Source organism: Emydura macquarii, unplaced genomic scaffold (genome assembly GCF_026122565.2).
Source record: "Emydura macquarii macquarii isolate MOO-44397 ecotype Brisbane River unplaced genomic scaffold, CSIRO-AGI_Emac_v2 contig_2393, whole genome shotgun sequence".
NCBI classification, from domain to species: Eukaryota; Metazoa; Chordata; order Testudines; family Chelidae; genus Emydura; species Emydura macquarii.
Genome location: NW_027132530.1, coordinates 21,910 through 37,506, shown reverse-complemented (window position 1 = coordinate 37,506; position 15,597 = coordinate 21,910). Strand labels below are relative to the sequence as shown.

The 15,597-nt window shown below is 42.7% G+C and overlaps 1 protein-coding gene across 1 annotated transcript in view; it reads left to right on the top strand.

The window, feature by feature from the left end:
- Nucleotides 1–15,571, top strand: part of LOC137161874 (butyrophilin subfamily 1 member A1-like) — a 38,913-nt gene extending 23,342 nt beyond the window's left edge. Inside the window, exons 5-8 of the mRNA XM_067561390.1 lie at nucleotides 5,590–5,694; nucleotides 7,194–7,214; nucleotides 9,697–9,723; nucleotides 14,469–15,571. Of these exons, the coding sequence (XP_067417491.1) occupies nucleotides 5,590–5,694; nucleotides 7,194–7,214; nucleotides 9,697–9,723; nucleotides 14,469–14,989 (674 nt within the window). The 3' untranslated portion in view covers nucleotides 14,990–15,571. The remainder of the gene's footprint in view (nucleotides 1–5,589; nucleotides 5,695–7,193; nucleotides 7,215–9,696; nucleotides 9,724–14,468) is intronic.
- The last annotated feature ends 26 nt before the right edge of the window (nucleotides 15,572–15,597 follow it).

Sequence of the window (15,597 nt, the reverse complement as noted above, 5' to 3'; positions counted from 1 at the left end):
GGTAGTATAAATTTACCAATCTAATTTTTCCAAAGTTGGAAAAATGTTTAAAACTGAGCGCTTGTCTCCACAGTGCAATAATGAACACTATGGAGGTGTGATTTCTAAAATGCGCTAATGTGTTGCGCATCAACTGGTCCATACAGACCCTGCTGGTGCACACTAATCATTTCCTAGTGCACTTTTAACATCATATCTTTTCAAACTTCCACAGCACGTCAAGATATTTTAGAAATGACACCCCTGTAGTCAACATTACTGCTCCATGGAAAAAGTGTAGGGGGGAAAAAAAGCCCCTGCACATTAATCATTTTATTATATTCAGTGGCCAAGAAGGAGGAAAAGGAGTGAAGAATGAAAATGTGATTTTTTTATTTATTTTTTTTAAAATTGGAAAATGTGAAAAAAGATGTTTTGAACCTTGAGAAACTGAAACAACTTTGAAATTTTGAAAATTTCCATGGACATGTGTTTTTTCCAGTAGCCCAGTTGTTAGGTCTAGTGCCTAAACCAGGGGTTCTCACAATAAAATTTTGGTGACCTCCATGTGTGGCCACCAACTCTTGCTAGTGGCCACTCTGCCAATATTTTCTAAAATACATAACTCTGGGGAAAACAAATAAATATTCACATACACATGTCCAAATCATTGTAATTGATTTATTTGGGGTTTTTTCCAGACTCAGTAATAAAAAGAATGTACATTTGTCTCTATTCTTTACTGGACCTAAACAGAATAGAAACAAAAATAAGGTGCTTTGCATGTTCTTGTCTTTTTTGTTGTTGTTTCTTTTGGTTTTTTGGTTGCTTTTTTTCTTTAACACTAGCTAATAAGTCTGCTGCTGTGGAAAGTGAATATCACTTTTCATAGCCTCCCAGCTAGATACTAAGTCTGCTGTGAAAAGTGATATTAACAGACATACAAATATCACTTTTCACAACAGACTTACTCAGCCCTGGCAAGTCTGGGGACAAATTAAGCCCTGGATTGGGAGTCAAAGGAGACAGCGGAGGCCAGGGGGGCCAGTCAGAGTCCTGCAGCCTGAGCCTACTGCCTGCCACCCCAGGACTGAAGGGTGAAGCCTGAGCTCCACCAGCCCCTGGAAGGTGGGGAACTCACAGGCTGCCTGATCCTCCAGCGTTTGTGTCTCCAGAGGGGAACAGGCCCCAACCTCTGCTGGTGGCCTCAGGGGAAGAGCCGTTGCTTTGCCCCCACCCTCCAATCACTGCCCCGGAGGCTGTGGCCACAAGAAAAACCCTTGGTGGCCATATGCATCCATGGTGGCCACATTTGAGAAATGCTGGCTTAAACATAGTCAAGTTTTTTGTAGGTATCTCACCAAAGATGTTAATGCTACTTCTGATCACTGAGGTATGAATGTGAAATTCTATGGGGTATAAAGGGGTAATTTTAAACTGTTGGGAGATTTTTAAAATTGCTAATGATATTGAGTTTAGAGAAACAAGCAATCTAGGCTAGCTCTTACTAGATGTTTCTTGTGCTGAAAGTACAGGGGTGTGATTCCCACTATTTTAAGGGCAATGGTTCTTTTATATACATTAGAGGGACAACATGGTCAAAACTGACAATTATTAACCAGCGCTATTTAATTTATTAAAGAAAGCAAAAGAAAACATTGAACAAAACAACACAAATGACAGAACACATGATAAACTGATAACCTCCATTATAATCTCTTCTGCATGCCTCTCCATGGAAATCTTTTAATAAAAATTGCACTTTTGAGAGTGGACCACCTCTCAGGTATTCTTTGTTTGGCAAATCAAGACCAAAGCATATTGTTTCCCAGATTTATTGTGAGCTCTGCTTAGAATCTTATAGATACTTAAACTGTTTATGTAGGGGCAAAATAAATCGTTTAAGGGAAAGTGAAACCCGTCTCGTTTATAATTGGGCAAAGTGAGCAATCTTAAATTCTATTAAACAAAAACAAAAAAAACCAGAGTCCTGTAGCACCTTAAAAACTAACAAATTTCTGCGGGCATAAGTTTTCGTGGGCTGCAACCCACTTCGTCAGATGACTTCATGCATCTCATGAAATGGGTTGCAGCCCATGAAAGCTTATGCCTGCAGAAATTTGTTAGTCTTTAAGGTGCTACAGGACTCTCGTTGTTTTTGCCGTATACAGACTAACATGACTACCCCTCTGTAACTTAAATTCTATGAAATTGAACAAAATATTTAAATCAATTAGTTAGAAGAAGCTATTTAAGGAGCTGTCTTAAGACAGGCCAAATAACAAATGATGAGAATCTTAAATCCAGTTAGATTCCACTGTTTCTCTGTTTACCAATGTTTACCCTGTTTCTTTTCCAGGAGCACATGGGTAACTATCTAGTGACTAACAGGATAAACTATTAATATTTTAAGTTACAATAACATTTCCATATCCCAATCAATTCATTACTAGAGGTTTTTAATCTAATTCCTTGGCAGTTAACTTTTTCTTACCAATCCATATTGAAGTCTTGAGGAACTTTTCCTTGGGTTGGTGGGTTTCTTCTTGTTTGTTTTGTGTCTTTTCTGTTCGTTCTAATGGTCTATAGCAGCTTGCTTATAGAGATGGACAGGATGAGTTTTGAAGTGCTTGCTGTTTAAGTAGGATAGCAGCGGATGTGTGTGAGAGGTATTCGATTCAGTGTTTTTATACCCTTTACTTTCCAATTTTCATGTAATTATACAAAAACACACCTCTTTCAGGCTTGTTTAAATTCAGAGTTGTTTGTTGTAATTCTTTCATTGGATCAGTATCTTTATAGGTCATCTTTAGGAGTCTCTTCCTTTTATGAATATGCAGTTTATTATGGCATGTATGCATTAGGGATGTAATTCTTTCTTGACAGTGACATTTCCTTTGTTCTTGTGGTGAGAGAATCTCAGAATATCTTTAAAGGTAGAGTTTTAACTCTTTTTGTTACTCAATCAATTTCTAAGATATTTCTTTAGTTTTATTATAGAGTTTGAAAACAGGATTTCATTTCTTGTTGAAAAGTCCAAACACTCCTGTTCTTTATAGAAAGTTCAGTAGAGTTAAGTTTAAGTTTAAACTTAAAAGTTTTAATTCTTAAAAGAGGGTTTTTTTAATTAAATAATTATTAAAGACAGTCATTGTATTAAACAGTTATTAAAGAAGTTGATTATATAACAATTTTTGAAGCGATGATTATTCCTGTGTTCCTGAGTTGGGTGAGGAAGTTGTTTGAGCAGACAGTAATTAATTAGTTAATTAATTCCCCATTAATTTAATATTTTATACTCAAATAGCTCCTTGCATTAGTAATTAATTTAGCAAAGTCATTAGCTTTCAGGTTGGTATATAAAACATTTTGCTGTTTACAGAACAATGATACTCAGAAATTACATTAGAAGCTTGCATGTAGCTAATGTATGTGCAGGTATGCACTTCACAAAGTTGTTTTTCCTTTTAAAATTTAAGATATAAACAAGAGGATAGATTCACAAAGGAACTTATGCATAGTGATGCTACTCACCTGGGACATGGAGAGACCCTGGTTCAAGTCCCCATTCCATCTGAGGAATAAAAGGGATTTGAACAGGGGTCTCCTACCTTTCAGGTGAGCCACACTTAGGTTATGGGAGGGAAGGTACCTCAGTCTTTCCTGTTGAAGTTGTTCCACTGTGGGTTAAATAAGGAAAAGGTCACTGGAGAGGGAAAGAGAGCTGTCAAGGATGAGAATGACTTTACACCCTGAAGGTTAGTGCAACTCTCTTGGGCGGGGGTGGGGAGAATCCTGTCCTCTTGTATCGACTTTTTATAATGATTTATTCTAAGCTGAACAGCTTCAGTGGAAGAGGGTGAGAAATCCTCATATTAGAATATCCCAGAGCCCAGTGGCTAAGGCATACATGCAAATAGTGACAGATCCCTGCTCAAGTCCCCTTTCAGATGGAGGTGGGGGCTTGAATGAGGGGTATCCCCTGATGAGCACCCTAACACTGGGCTAAAATATATGATGAGCACCCTAACACTGAGCTAAAATATATGAGGGATGGCTGCTGCCACTGTCATTTTCTGTAAACTCACTTTGCCAAACTATCAGGCAGCCCCTGAGCATGCCTCTCATAAAGGGCTCTGCTGGCGAGTTAGGTGGCAGAATGCCTATCTTCCCCCCACTCACACACACACCCCCTCTCCCCCGTTCATGAAACGCTCTGTGGTTTAGACATCTGGACACCCAGAATGAGGCTGCAGGGTGTATGTTCAGAAGCAGAAACATCCATATATAGAGAACTTTTACTGCAAACATTTAAACTCTGAATGAGTTTAGCTACCCACAAAGTTTAGCAGCAGCTGAGCAGGGGTTTTGTGAACCCCAGAGGGGCCTGATTCTGGGATTTAGGCTCCTAAGGTGGCAGTTAGGCATCTAAATCCTTTTGTGATTCTAGCCCCAAAGGTTTAAAACATTTCCAACTACACGTTTTTTTTCCTAGAGGCTTTTCTTTGCAAAGGATGGAAGGCAGGGCTCACTTTTACCCCTAAGTTTTATGGGTTTGATAAGGATCTTCAGTATTACCCCTCTTTGAAGTCTTGATCAAATTGTGTTAATCAGTTACAGTCTTTTCAATTAAAACTCCTATCATACAGTCTACACAAAACATCAGTCACAACAACCAAGCTTACATCCATTTTTCAAAACACAGTATCAAAGAAATTGACATAGAAAATTAAAGCAAGATGAAGTTTAAAATGCAGCTTTTCTGGATTTGTTAAAGCAAACCTATGGGCAATAAACATGGTTTTATGGCTAGCGAGAGGCTACCTTCCTGAAATTTGCTTGTCTCTACGATGAGAGAAAGCAGAACCCTCCTGGAATTCATTTGGTTAGCTTGAATTATATAAATAAAAAATTATTCATGTGAGAAATATATATATATAATTTTCGCATCAGTATTCAGGTCTCTTCCTCAAATTTTAATGAGGATGTTTGAAACTGGAAAAGGGATCTTCAGCAGAATTAAGGGTCACTAAAAAACAAAACACCTAAGGAAATCCTCTGAGATAAATCTGTTAAAGTGAATATAAATGTACAAAGGAGTTAAAAGGCTCTTTTGAAAATCTCATCCAAAATACATTAAAGGTAACATTTTTAAAAGTTAGAATCTCAGGTAATTATCCCTTCATAAACTGTTTATAAATAGAAAGTTTATATAAAATGTGACCAAGATTACTATGTGGAAATTAATTTTGCTATGGAGTGATTGAAAACTTTAAAAAAAAAAATCCCATCTGTTAGTCATTATTCCATATGTCATGTCATCTCCACCACAGGAGGACTGAATCTATTGACCAAGATAATAATATAATGCACTTCTTTCCAAATGTGCAGCCGAATTGGTGATTTATCCAAACAATGTTAATAATACTGCCCATGAAAATATTTTTATAATGACTTTATTAATGTTTTTCTGATCTTCTGTTCGGTGCAGACAGACTTATATGTGTAACCTCTCTCACACAAATTCACATGTATTTATTTGTAATACAATGATTTGACTTTGGAACTAGATTCCCAAATAATGCAAGTTCTGGGATTTTGTCTTTGCAGATGCTTTTTTCACAAAGGTCTCCCCATGGATTGTGGCTCTTTGTGTGATTCTGGTGGTTTTGTTTGTTTGCATTGGCCTCATTGTTTATCTCTTCAGAATAAAAGGTAAAGCATTCAACACAAAATACAGTGTAACAGAAAAAGACAATTGACTATCATTCCATAAGAGTAGAGGGAAATTGTGCTTTATGGTGAGGGCACTGGTCTGTACCTTGGGAGACCTGGTTCAATTCTTTGCTTCACCAGTGGCTCCCTGTGTGACCTGAGGGAAGTCACTTTTGCCCAAATGCACAAAGGGAGTTAGGTGTTGCAGCACCTAGCCTTGTAGGTGCCTAGACACACAGGGAAATCCAAGCCCTGGCTTAGGCACCTGGGCTCCCTGCACAATGCATGGGAAGAGAGATGCCTAAAAAGGGGATCCACAAAAGCTAGTATGCTAAGCAGGGAATGACCTGAGGTAGCCATAGAAGATGCTGAAGAGAGGGTTGTGCCTTCAGCCCCACCCTTCTCATGGAGTTAGGAGCTGAAGTCCGGGTTGGAGGGAGTCACATATCTCCGTTCGGGATCCTGAGCCAAGAGCCTGTTTCGGGACTCAGGTGCCTGGGACATTTCTTACAAGAATGACAGTAGTGCACACAGAATGCCACACAAAATAGTGGCAGAAGCTTCCCAGACAACCTTCAGCCCATAGGCTAGGGCACTCAGCCAAAAGGTGGGATACCCTGGCTGTTCCCCCCTCCCCCCCCCTTTGACTTATAGAAAGAAGGGATTTGACCTTGGGGGTTCCTGTCTCTCAGACAAGTGCCCTATGCACTTGTCATCCCCAATGCTTATTGACTTCTTTATACAGTCGAGAGACTCACCTCAGATCAGCCCCGTGGCTAGGGCATTCCGAAGCCAGGAATCCAAGTTCAATTTTTTCCCTCCATGTCAGGCAGAAGAGGGAACTGAACAGAGGTTTCATGCATCCTGGATAATTGCCCTTACCAGTAGGCTAAAATTATGAGGGAACCCATTTCCCACCCCCTACTACATTGTGTGGAGTTAAGCATGCTTTCAGGATGCCACCTGGATCAGGTCACATAGGCAAAATAGGTGGGGAAATGCTAATTTCCTTTGGCTGGGGATGTTAATACATTACAAGGGGTATTATGAGGTGCCCTGCCCAGATACTATGGGTACCATTCACTCCATAGATAAGAGGCAGTTCAATTGCCATTTGAAGTCCCTGGAGCCCCATGAGACTCACTGCAGGTGGGCAGATGAAATCCAGTGGAGCTCCAAGGTGTGAGACTGTTGTGCAGAAGAATCACATCTCCTCTGTAAATGTGCCCTACTTGCGGAAGCTACTGCTACCACAGGATTGGCATCCTGTCCCATGCAGCCTTCCGCACTAGCCTATGTGACCCTTTCTCCGCTGTGCCTGAGGTGCTGATGTCCCTGTGTGGCCACTCTGCCAGTAGACTCCAGTGCAAACCCTCTGAGGAGCTTTAATAGTGTGGAAGTCACGGATAAATTCACCAGTTAAGAACACAGTCCTTTAACTATGGGGAAAAGTTATAATAATCAGAATAATACATATGTATTTCTGTTTGTTTTCTCAGAGACACTTGCAGCAGAACTTAGTAAGTCTTCTACTCTTTCCCCCTACAATAATATATTGTGCACAAATTTATATCCTCATAAGTGTGTTTGTTTGATAGTTTGGAGTTTTGTTGTTTAATTGCACTATTTTTAACAGTGAGCTTGAGAAATTTCTCATCAAAAGTGATTTTTAAAAGTCTTAGGTTCTTTGAATAGAAATGATGTGTTAGCCTTTGGAACTGACAATGGTACGTAAGAAAGGTATGAGGTGCAACATGTAAGTGAAAAGAAACAGTTAAACTTCTTCGTCTTTGTAGTGAGGACCTGAAGCCACATAGTTGTGTCTGTGACTCAAGGGTAGGATTTTCAAAAGTGCTTATGTCTTTAAATCAAGACTGAATAGCTTTCCAAAAGATCTGTTCTAGCTCATACAGCAACTATGGGCCTCACACAATAATTACTGGGTTATATTGTCTGGTCTGTGTTATGCAGATGAACAAAGCACATGCTCTAGTAGTACTTAATGGCTTTAAAATCTATGAATTAGGAATGCAAATTCCCATAATGTTCAATGGGACCTGTGCTCCTAATTCACTTAGGTGCTTTTGAAAACCCCGCCCCAAAGAAATAGTAAGTGTATGAGAAAGGTATTCAAATACTCATTTTAGTAACCTTATTTTCCAATATGACTATAAATCTTTGAACATAATTGTGACATACATTGCAACCAATGGGGACAATTATATTAAATGTTTAGCTGTAATATGGAACCTTGTGGGCTAGGAATTGTATTCTACTCAATAAGGGTGTGTTATTGCAACTATTTCAGGAACTAAAAACATTGGGTGTAATTTCTGCATTCCCCCTACTGTAACCAGCTCTAGGGAAGTACAAATTCCTGGGGTGATTTGCACAGACAGGTTCAGGCAGGCTTCGAAAGACACAGGAGACAAATAAATAAGTTGGGGCATAAAGGGGCAGCTTGAACTGAACTTTTGTTGAAGGGATGGGGTTAGAAGAGTTGGAAGGACTTGAACATAGCAGTGTCTCCCTAGAATTGAGGGAGGACCACTGGTAAAGCTTAAATATGCATTTAGATCCATTTATTGTTTTATATGGTTTCTCTGTAAAGTTTTTTTATCCTAAAATAGATGTACTCTGCTTTGAAAGAGCTGTTTGGTTACTTATAACCACCGGCAAACACTGGTCATAGCCCTTGGGGAGAAAGCAAAGTGCAGGGGTTGGACTCTTCGGGCTCAATTGCCTACACTTGAAACGCTACATTGTCACAGCTGCTCCCACTGCAGTGCTTCAATGGAGACACTACAGAGAAGGGAGGAATTCTTCTGTCGGCATAGTTAAACCCTCCCCCCCATAGTTCTTCTGTTGACCTAGCACTGTCTATACCAGAAGTCAGGTCGGTTTAACGACATTGCTCCCAGTTGTGGGTTTTTCACATCCCTGAGCAATGTGGCTGGATAGACTTAACCTTTGAGTTTAGACCTGGCCTTAGTCAGCCCTGTTGGATAAAAAAGGGGAATTACAGAGGAGCTGCAGCCCAAACTTCCAGTCAGAAGAGAGGGATGTGGATCCTGTCCAGAAAGCGGTGATGGTTATTGGCCTGAAAACTGAAAGGACATTCCTTGAGCAGACCATGGGGTGGAGTCAAAGGCTTAGCTACCCCAAATTAGTGGCATTAAGTATATAGTGTTACTCCCTGTGACTTCAAATGGACCACCCTCTAGCCTTTAGTATAAGTTTTGCAATATAATTTTAGTGCATCAGCAAGGAAACTGTGGGTATTAACAAGTATACATATTGTTAAAGAGACTTTGTATAATTTAACCAGTCTGTTTAAATATGTAGCCTCTGAGACAATTACTGATTATGTGTTGGAGCTGATTGGGTTCATTTAAAAAAAAAAAATTCACAGGAATATGTCAATTGTGCCAATATTTAAAGATTTTTCCAATGGAAAATCAAAATGAAATGTTTTGTTTTGGACTGGGTCAACATTAGCCTGTGTCCATCTAAGCCGTCATCATACCCACTGGAAGTTGTAGTTGGGTTAAACTACATCACCTGTAATGCACTTTGCTCTCTTCTCTGGCAAAGCATGGAGGCATGAGTGACCTTAGCAACATCTCCCATGAATCAGCGTAGTATGTCACACAGACACAGATTAATGTCAAACCAACCTGAAACCACATGTTTCATTCAGGTTTGAATGTTTTGTCTTGAGTCAGGAATGTTAAAATATTTTGTTCTGCAAGAAGTTTTGATATTTCCATGTTTTGCCCTGATTCAGGACAAAAACAAATGTCAAAATATCAGAACATCCCTTGTGCCCTTGTGATGTAAATTACTTTTTAAGATCAGCTCTACTGTTTATATCGTGGTAAATGTTTACTAGAATTACGATCTCAATTTCCCTCCAATCGATCATTTTGTACAATATCAAATCCTATTATTATAGTGTTTGTTCAGTCAGTTTCCTATCTCTAATTATGTGTCTGCTTTCAGGATGGAGAAGAGTCTTCACACACCCAGGTAATTCAAGATCACATATTACCATTATCCAAATCCCAAAACCGAGGAGGAAATGTGGCACCAAACCTGGAACATATGAATGGAGCAGCGCTTGATAGTTCAGGGCAGACTTCACTTGCAATCTGTATTTCACAGATACTATGAGGAGAGACAGATTTTATAGCTGTGTCCTGCCACACCATAATATATCTAGATTTCATAGCAACTATTCCTGCTTTCTGCCCTCGGCTTGCATGTGCACCACCAACTACTGTGCCATCTGAGAGTTCTCCCCAGTCCATCTATGGAGCCAGTGGAATGCATGTCTTTCTAGCCCATACTACAGAGCCAAGGCTGAGTTTACTTTGCCAACAAAACAACCACATGTTGTTGCTGTTCTTGTCTTCTTCTAATCTTCAGCCCTCAGTGCTTGGGAGAGAGCTCATTTGGAACAGAGCCATGGGCTGTGAAAGAGAAATACATTGAATTTTGGGTCTAGTAGCTAAATCTTCATAGAGTATTAACAGATAGAGTAGAGCTTTGAGCAGGCAGCTGGACTAGATGACCTCCTGAGGTCCCTTCCAACCCTAATCTTCTATGCTAGGACATCGGGGAGATAAAATATAAATAGGGACAAAGACTCTGGTTCTAAAGATTAAAGAGGGAGACCGAGCACAGTGAAGCAATGATAGCTAGGTGAGAAGAATGGAGTAGCTGGTGTTGCTACTTTCCATAATCTGTTGTTTCCCAAACTGGAGACTACTATTGCAGGGGACAAGGAGACAAGAGGTACAGGAAGAGAGGAAATTTTTACCACACTTTTTCTTCACCCATTTGGCTGCCATTGCACCAGTGGGGTCCAGAGCCATAAAGGGACTTATGCTGAGACAATGCCTCACAACACCTAGAAATAACAGGAACACTGCAATCCACAAAGCCTGAGTTAGGCACCAAAGCTACCTCCACAATGAATGGGGCGAAATGGGCACCTGAAAATATGATTCACAAAAGCTGCTGTGCTAAGCAGGGAGCCACGTTAGCTAGCCGATGGGAGATGCTGATGGGAAGGTGCTAAACCCCATCACTTTTACAGAGACAGGCACTTACGTCCAGGCTTCAGAGAGGCACTTATGTCTGCTTGTGATCCACAGCCTGGAGTCCCTCTCCTGGAGTCCCATGGCCAGTTGCCTAAATCATTTCTTGTGAGATAGAGTTAGGTGCCTGCCTAGCCCCACACCAAATGGCCAGAAGAGAAAGGTGTTCCATACAATTTTTAGTCCCATGGTTAAGGCACTTGAGTGGAATGTGGGAGACTCCTGGTTCAAATCCACCCTCTCCCTGGTGAGGAGAAGGGATCTGAACAGGTGTTTCCCATATCTCAGTTGAGTGACCTAACCAATGAATTACAGTTCCACTATTCCCTTGGCCCAGTTAATATTAAATTATTAAATTACAGTTGTACAAATTCAATAAGAGAGATTCCCCCCATAGCAGAATATCTAATATCCCAGGGGTTGGAGCACTCACCTGAGAGATGCACAATCCCTATTCAAATCCTTTTTCCTCATCAGGTAGAAAGGGGGCTTGAACAAGAGATTGCTCACATCCCCGGTGAGTACCCTAATCAGTGGGCCAAAGGCCACACCTTCTCTTGCCCCACCCACTCGTTCTGTGAGAAGTTAGGCAGCCTCTCAGCACGCCTACTTGATTGTGTCCCACAGACAAGATAGGCATTTCTCCACCTATCTTCCCTGGTTCATGGACTGCAGTGGGGTTTAGGTGGGAGATAAGTAACTGGACAGCTAGAGTAAGCATACCCAGAAGGAGAAATATAGGTGTCAGATAAATGTAGGCAGCTACAGGGTTAGGCAGCAGACAAGCAGAAGTTTCGTGGATCACAAGGGCATTAAAAATGAGACTTCAGCACCTAAATCCAGGTTAGGTGCTTATGTGTCTTCCTAAAATACACTTGCCATCCCTATCTCCTCCTTTGGTGGCTCCTAATGCAGCCAGTCATGGTAGCAGCTCCTGCATACAGGACTTCAGACTCAACCTAGGACCCAGACGTGCATACTTTTTCTCTTTGTCCCTGCAGCACTCAGCTCATTCATCACAACTTTCTTCTTTTTTCTTCTGGGCTAAGGTATTTAATGCCTATTTTGCTTCAGTCTTCACTAAAAAAGTTTAATTGTGACCAGATACTTAACACAATTAATATTGACAACAGAGGGGAAGGAACACAAGTCAAAAGAGAGAAAGAACAGGTTAAAGAATATTTAGATAACATAAATGTATCCAAGTCAGTGGGGTCTGATGAAGTTCTTCCTAAGGTTCTTAAGGAAGTAGCTGAAGCAGCTTCAGACTCACTAGTGATTATCTTGGGAACTCATGGAGGATGGGTGATGTCTCAAGGATGGGAGAAGGACAAATCTTTAAAAAGGGGAACACAGAGGATTGTAGGCAGGGGATTGTAGCTTCTCAGCCTAAGGGCTAGTCAACACTTAAAGTTTGCAGCAGCACAGCTCTGCCGGTACAGCTGTGCAGCCGTAAGAGCGCTTGTGTAGCAGCATTATGTCGACGGGAGAGAGTTCTCCCCCCAACATGATAAAACCACCTAAACGAGCGGTGGCAGACGCTCTCCTGCTGAGATAGCGCTATCCACACAAGCTCTTATGCTGGTGAAACTTATGTCACTCACAATGGCTACATTTGCATCCCCCTGCCTCACTCTCCCCCACCCCCCCGCATAGGGCAGGAGGGGTCCTGGCACCACCCCCCAGCTGCCTCTGGGAGGGGGGATTTGTACCTGTGGGAGGTCGTGAGGCACCCAGGGGGCGTAAATGCAGGCTTGGCTCCGCTGCTCCCCACTCCCCGCACTTACCTAGTGCCCAGCTATCCAATTGTAGACCTGCGGCCTGGAACTGACTCGGACAGGGCCAGCCTCATCCCCCCCAATCTGGGAAGAGGGGCTGGGCCAGCCCTTCACTATGCGCGGGGGGGCAGTCGCTATGGGGTGCCCCTCAGAGCCTCCTGTGCCCCCTGCCCTCTGCCCGTCTTGAAGGGCTGGTCTAGAGTGCACTTACCCGCTGCTCCAGGCCCACAGCCCAGCAACGGCTCAGATGGGGTGGCCTCACTCCCCGGTCTGGGGGGGGGGCCAGGCTGGCCCTTCATGACATTCGGGGCGGGGGGTGCACAGGAGCGGAAGCGGAAGCAACTGCCCTTCAGCCTCCTGCCCCCTCTGCCCATCATGAAGGGACATCCCAGTGCACCCCCCACCCCTGCACTTACCCACCGCTGCAGCCCCACAGCCCAGCGCTGGCTCAGCTGAGGGGGGCGCCCAGTCAGGCCTTCATGGAGGGCGGGGGTCAATTTTAGTAAGGCTTTTGACACAGTCCCACATGACATTCTCATAAGCAAACTAGAGAAATATGGTCTAAATGAAATTACTATAAGGTGGGTGCAAAACTGGTTGAAAGACCATACTGAGGGAGTAGTTATCACTAGTTTCCCGTCAAACTGACAGGACCTATCTAGTTGGGTCCCCTAGGGGTCTGTCCAGAGTTCATTACTAGTCAATATTTTTATCCATGACTTAGGTAATATAGTGGAGGGCATGCTTATAAAATGTGTGGATGACACCAAGCTGCAAGCACTTTGAAGGACAGGATTAGAATTCAAAAAGTAACTGACAAATTTGAGAATTGGTCTGAAATCAACAAGAAGAAATTCAGTAAAACTAAGTGCAGACTACTACACTTAGAAAGGAAAAATCAAATGCACAGCTACAAAATGAGGAATAATTGGGTGAGCAGTAGTACTGCAGAAAAGGATCTGAGGGTTATAGTGGATCACAATCCTAGTGTGAGTCTATAATGTGATACTGCTGCAAAAAAGTGTAATGTCATTCTGGAGTGAATTAACAGGGGTTTCATATGTAAGACATGGGAGGGAATTGTCCCGTCTCTGCTTGTCATTGGTGAGACTTCAACTGGGGTACTGAGTCCAGTTCTGGGCACTACACTTTAAGAAAGGTGTAGACAAATTGGAGAGAGTCCGCAGGATAGCTACCAAAATGAGAAAAGGTTTAGCAAAGCTGACCTATGAGGAAAGGTTAAAAAAACTGGGCATGTCGAGTTTGGAGAAAAGGAGACTGAGGGGGACTTGATGAGTCTTCAGATATATTAAGGGATGTAATGAGGACTGGGTCAATTTTCTCTATTTCCACTAAGATAGGACAAGAAATATTTGGCTTATCTTCAAGAAGGGAGATCTAGGTTCAATATTAGAAATCCTTTTTAAGTATAAGGATTGTTAAACACTGGACTAGGCTTCAAGGGACATCACTGGAGGTTTTTAAGAACACAGTCAGTGATGGGCTAAGTTTATTTGATCTTCCCTCAATGCAGGGGACTCAGGGGCCCTACAATTTCTTGGGGCCACTGTGACTTCAAGGTCTCTAGTCCTGTCTGTGCCCCTCCTGCCTGGGAGGAAGTGGTGGGTGCGAAAGTGGAAAGATTCCAAGTCTCAGGGTTGGTCCAGCTAATCCTTTCGCTCTGCCATTGATCCAACTCTGCCAGGGAAGTGGACCTCCTCTGCACTTTGCTGAAGTCTCAGAGCAGCTCTCCATTGTCATCCAGGTAAATCCTGGAGGAAGGAGATTCCCTGAGTCACTCTCCACTGGGGCAGATTGTGTCACTGAAATAGTCAAACCCTCCCCAAGGCTGAACTCTGCCTCTAACACTCTGATTTTCTCTTGCTTTCCCCAGTGAATGTGACTCTGGATCCAGACACGGCTCATCCCCAGCTCATCCTATCTGAGGATCGGAAATGTGTGAGATGGGGAGAGGCACGGCAGGATCTGCCCAACAATCCCGAGAGATTTGATTCTAGGGACTGTGCACTGGGCCATGAGGGATTTACCTCAGGGAGCCATTACTGGGAGGTGGAGGTGGGGGATGGGAAAGGCTGGGCTGTGGGGGTGGCCAGAAAGTCTGTAAAGAGGAAGGGATGGATCAAGCGTAATCCTGAGGAAGGGATCTGGGCTATGGAATATGACTGGAGTGGTAAATACCAGGCTCTCACCTCTCCTAGGACCTGCTTGCCTGTGAATGGGGTCCTCAGGAAGCTTGGGATTTATCTAGACTATGAACGGGGGCAGGTGACAGTTTTTGATGCTGATAAGGAGGCCCCGATCTTCACTTTCCCAACAGCCTCTTTCAACAGGGAGAGAGTCTTTCCTTTACTTTGGCTTTGGGGTACGGAATCTGAGCTCAGACTGTGCTCCTGAACTGGGATGGTAAGGATGGGGATCAGCCATTGGACTCATTAAATAAGGCCACAGACATCCCATTCTCTCTGACTCTGGAGACCCAGAGAGTCTCTGGCCACTCAAAATCGGGTGCAATTAACAGACTGTACAGTGCTGTTGAACCCCATAGCACTAGTCCATATGAAACTGCCCTTTAAAATTAAACATCCAACCATAACATGCTGACCACTTCCTGGCTAATCTCCTGCACCTGGGACACTTTGGCTGCCTTATTTTCCAGGCTCCTTTTCTTTTCAGAGCCTGAGCAAGCCACTGGCTCTATGTCCTTCAGAGTTGCCTTCAGGTCCTCTCTGGCTTCAGGGCCCTTGGCCAGTCTTTGCTGCTCCTCCACAAGTTCTGCACAGACTTGTAGCCTTCTGCAGTGTCTGCAAATTATGTCTTGCTTCACATACAGTTACTCAGGCTATGTCTACACTGCAGCACTAATTCGAATGAGCTTAATTCAAATTTCAGAAAGCGATTTATAGAAAGCGCTGCAGACTGTCCACACTACAGTGTTTGTGCTGGTTTCTTGCGTCCACACTGACCAGCCTTAATTCGAATTAGAAAGCAGTGCAATGTGGGAA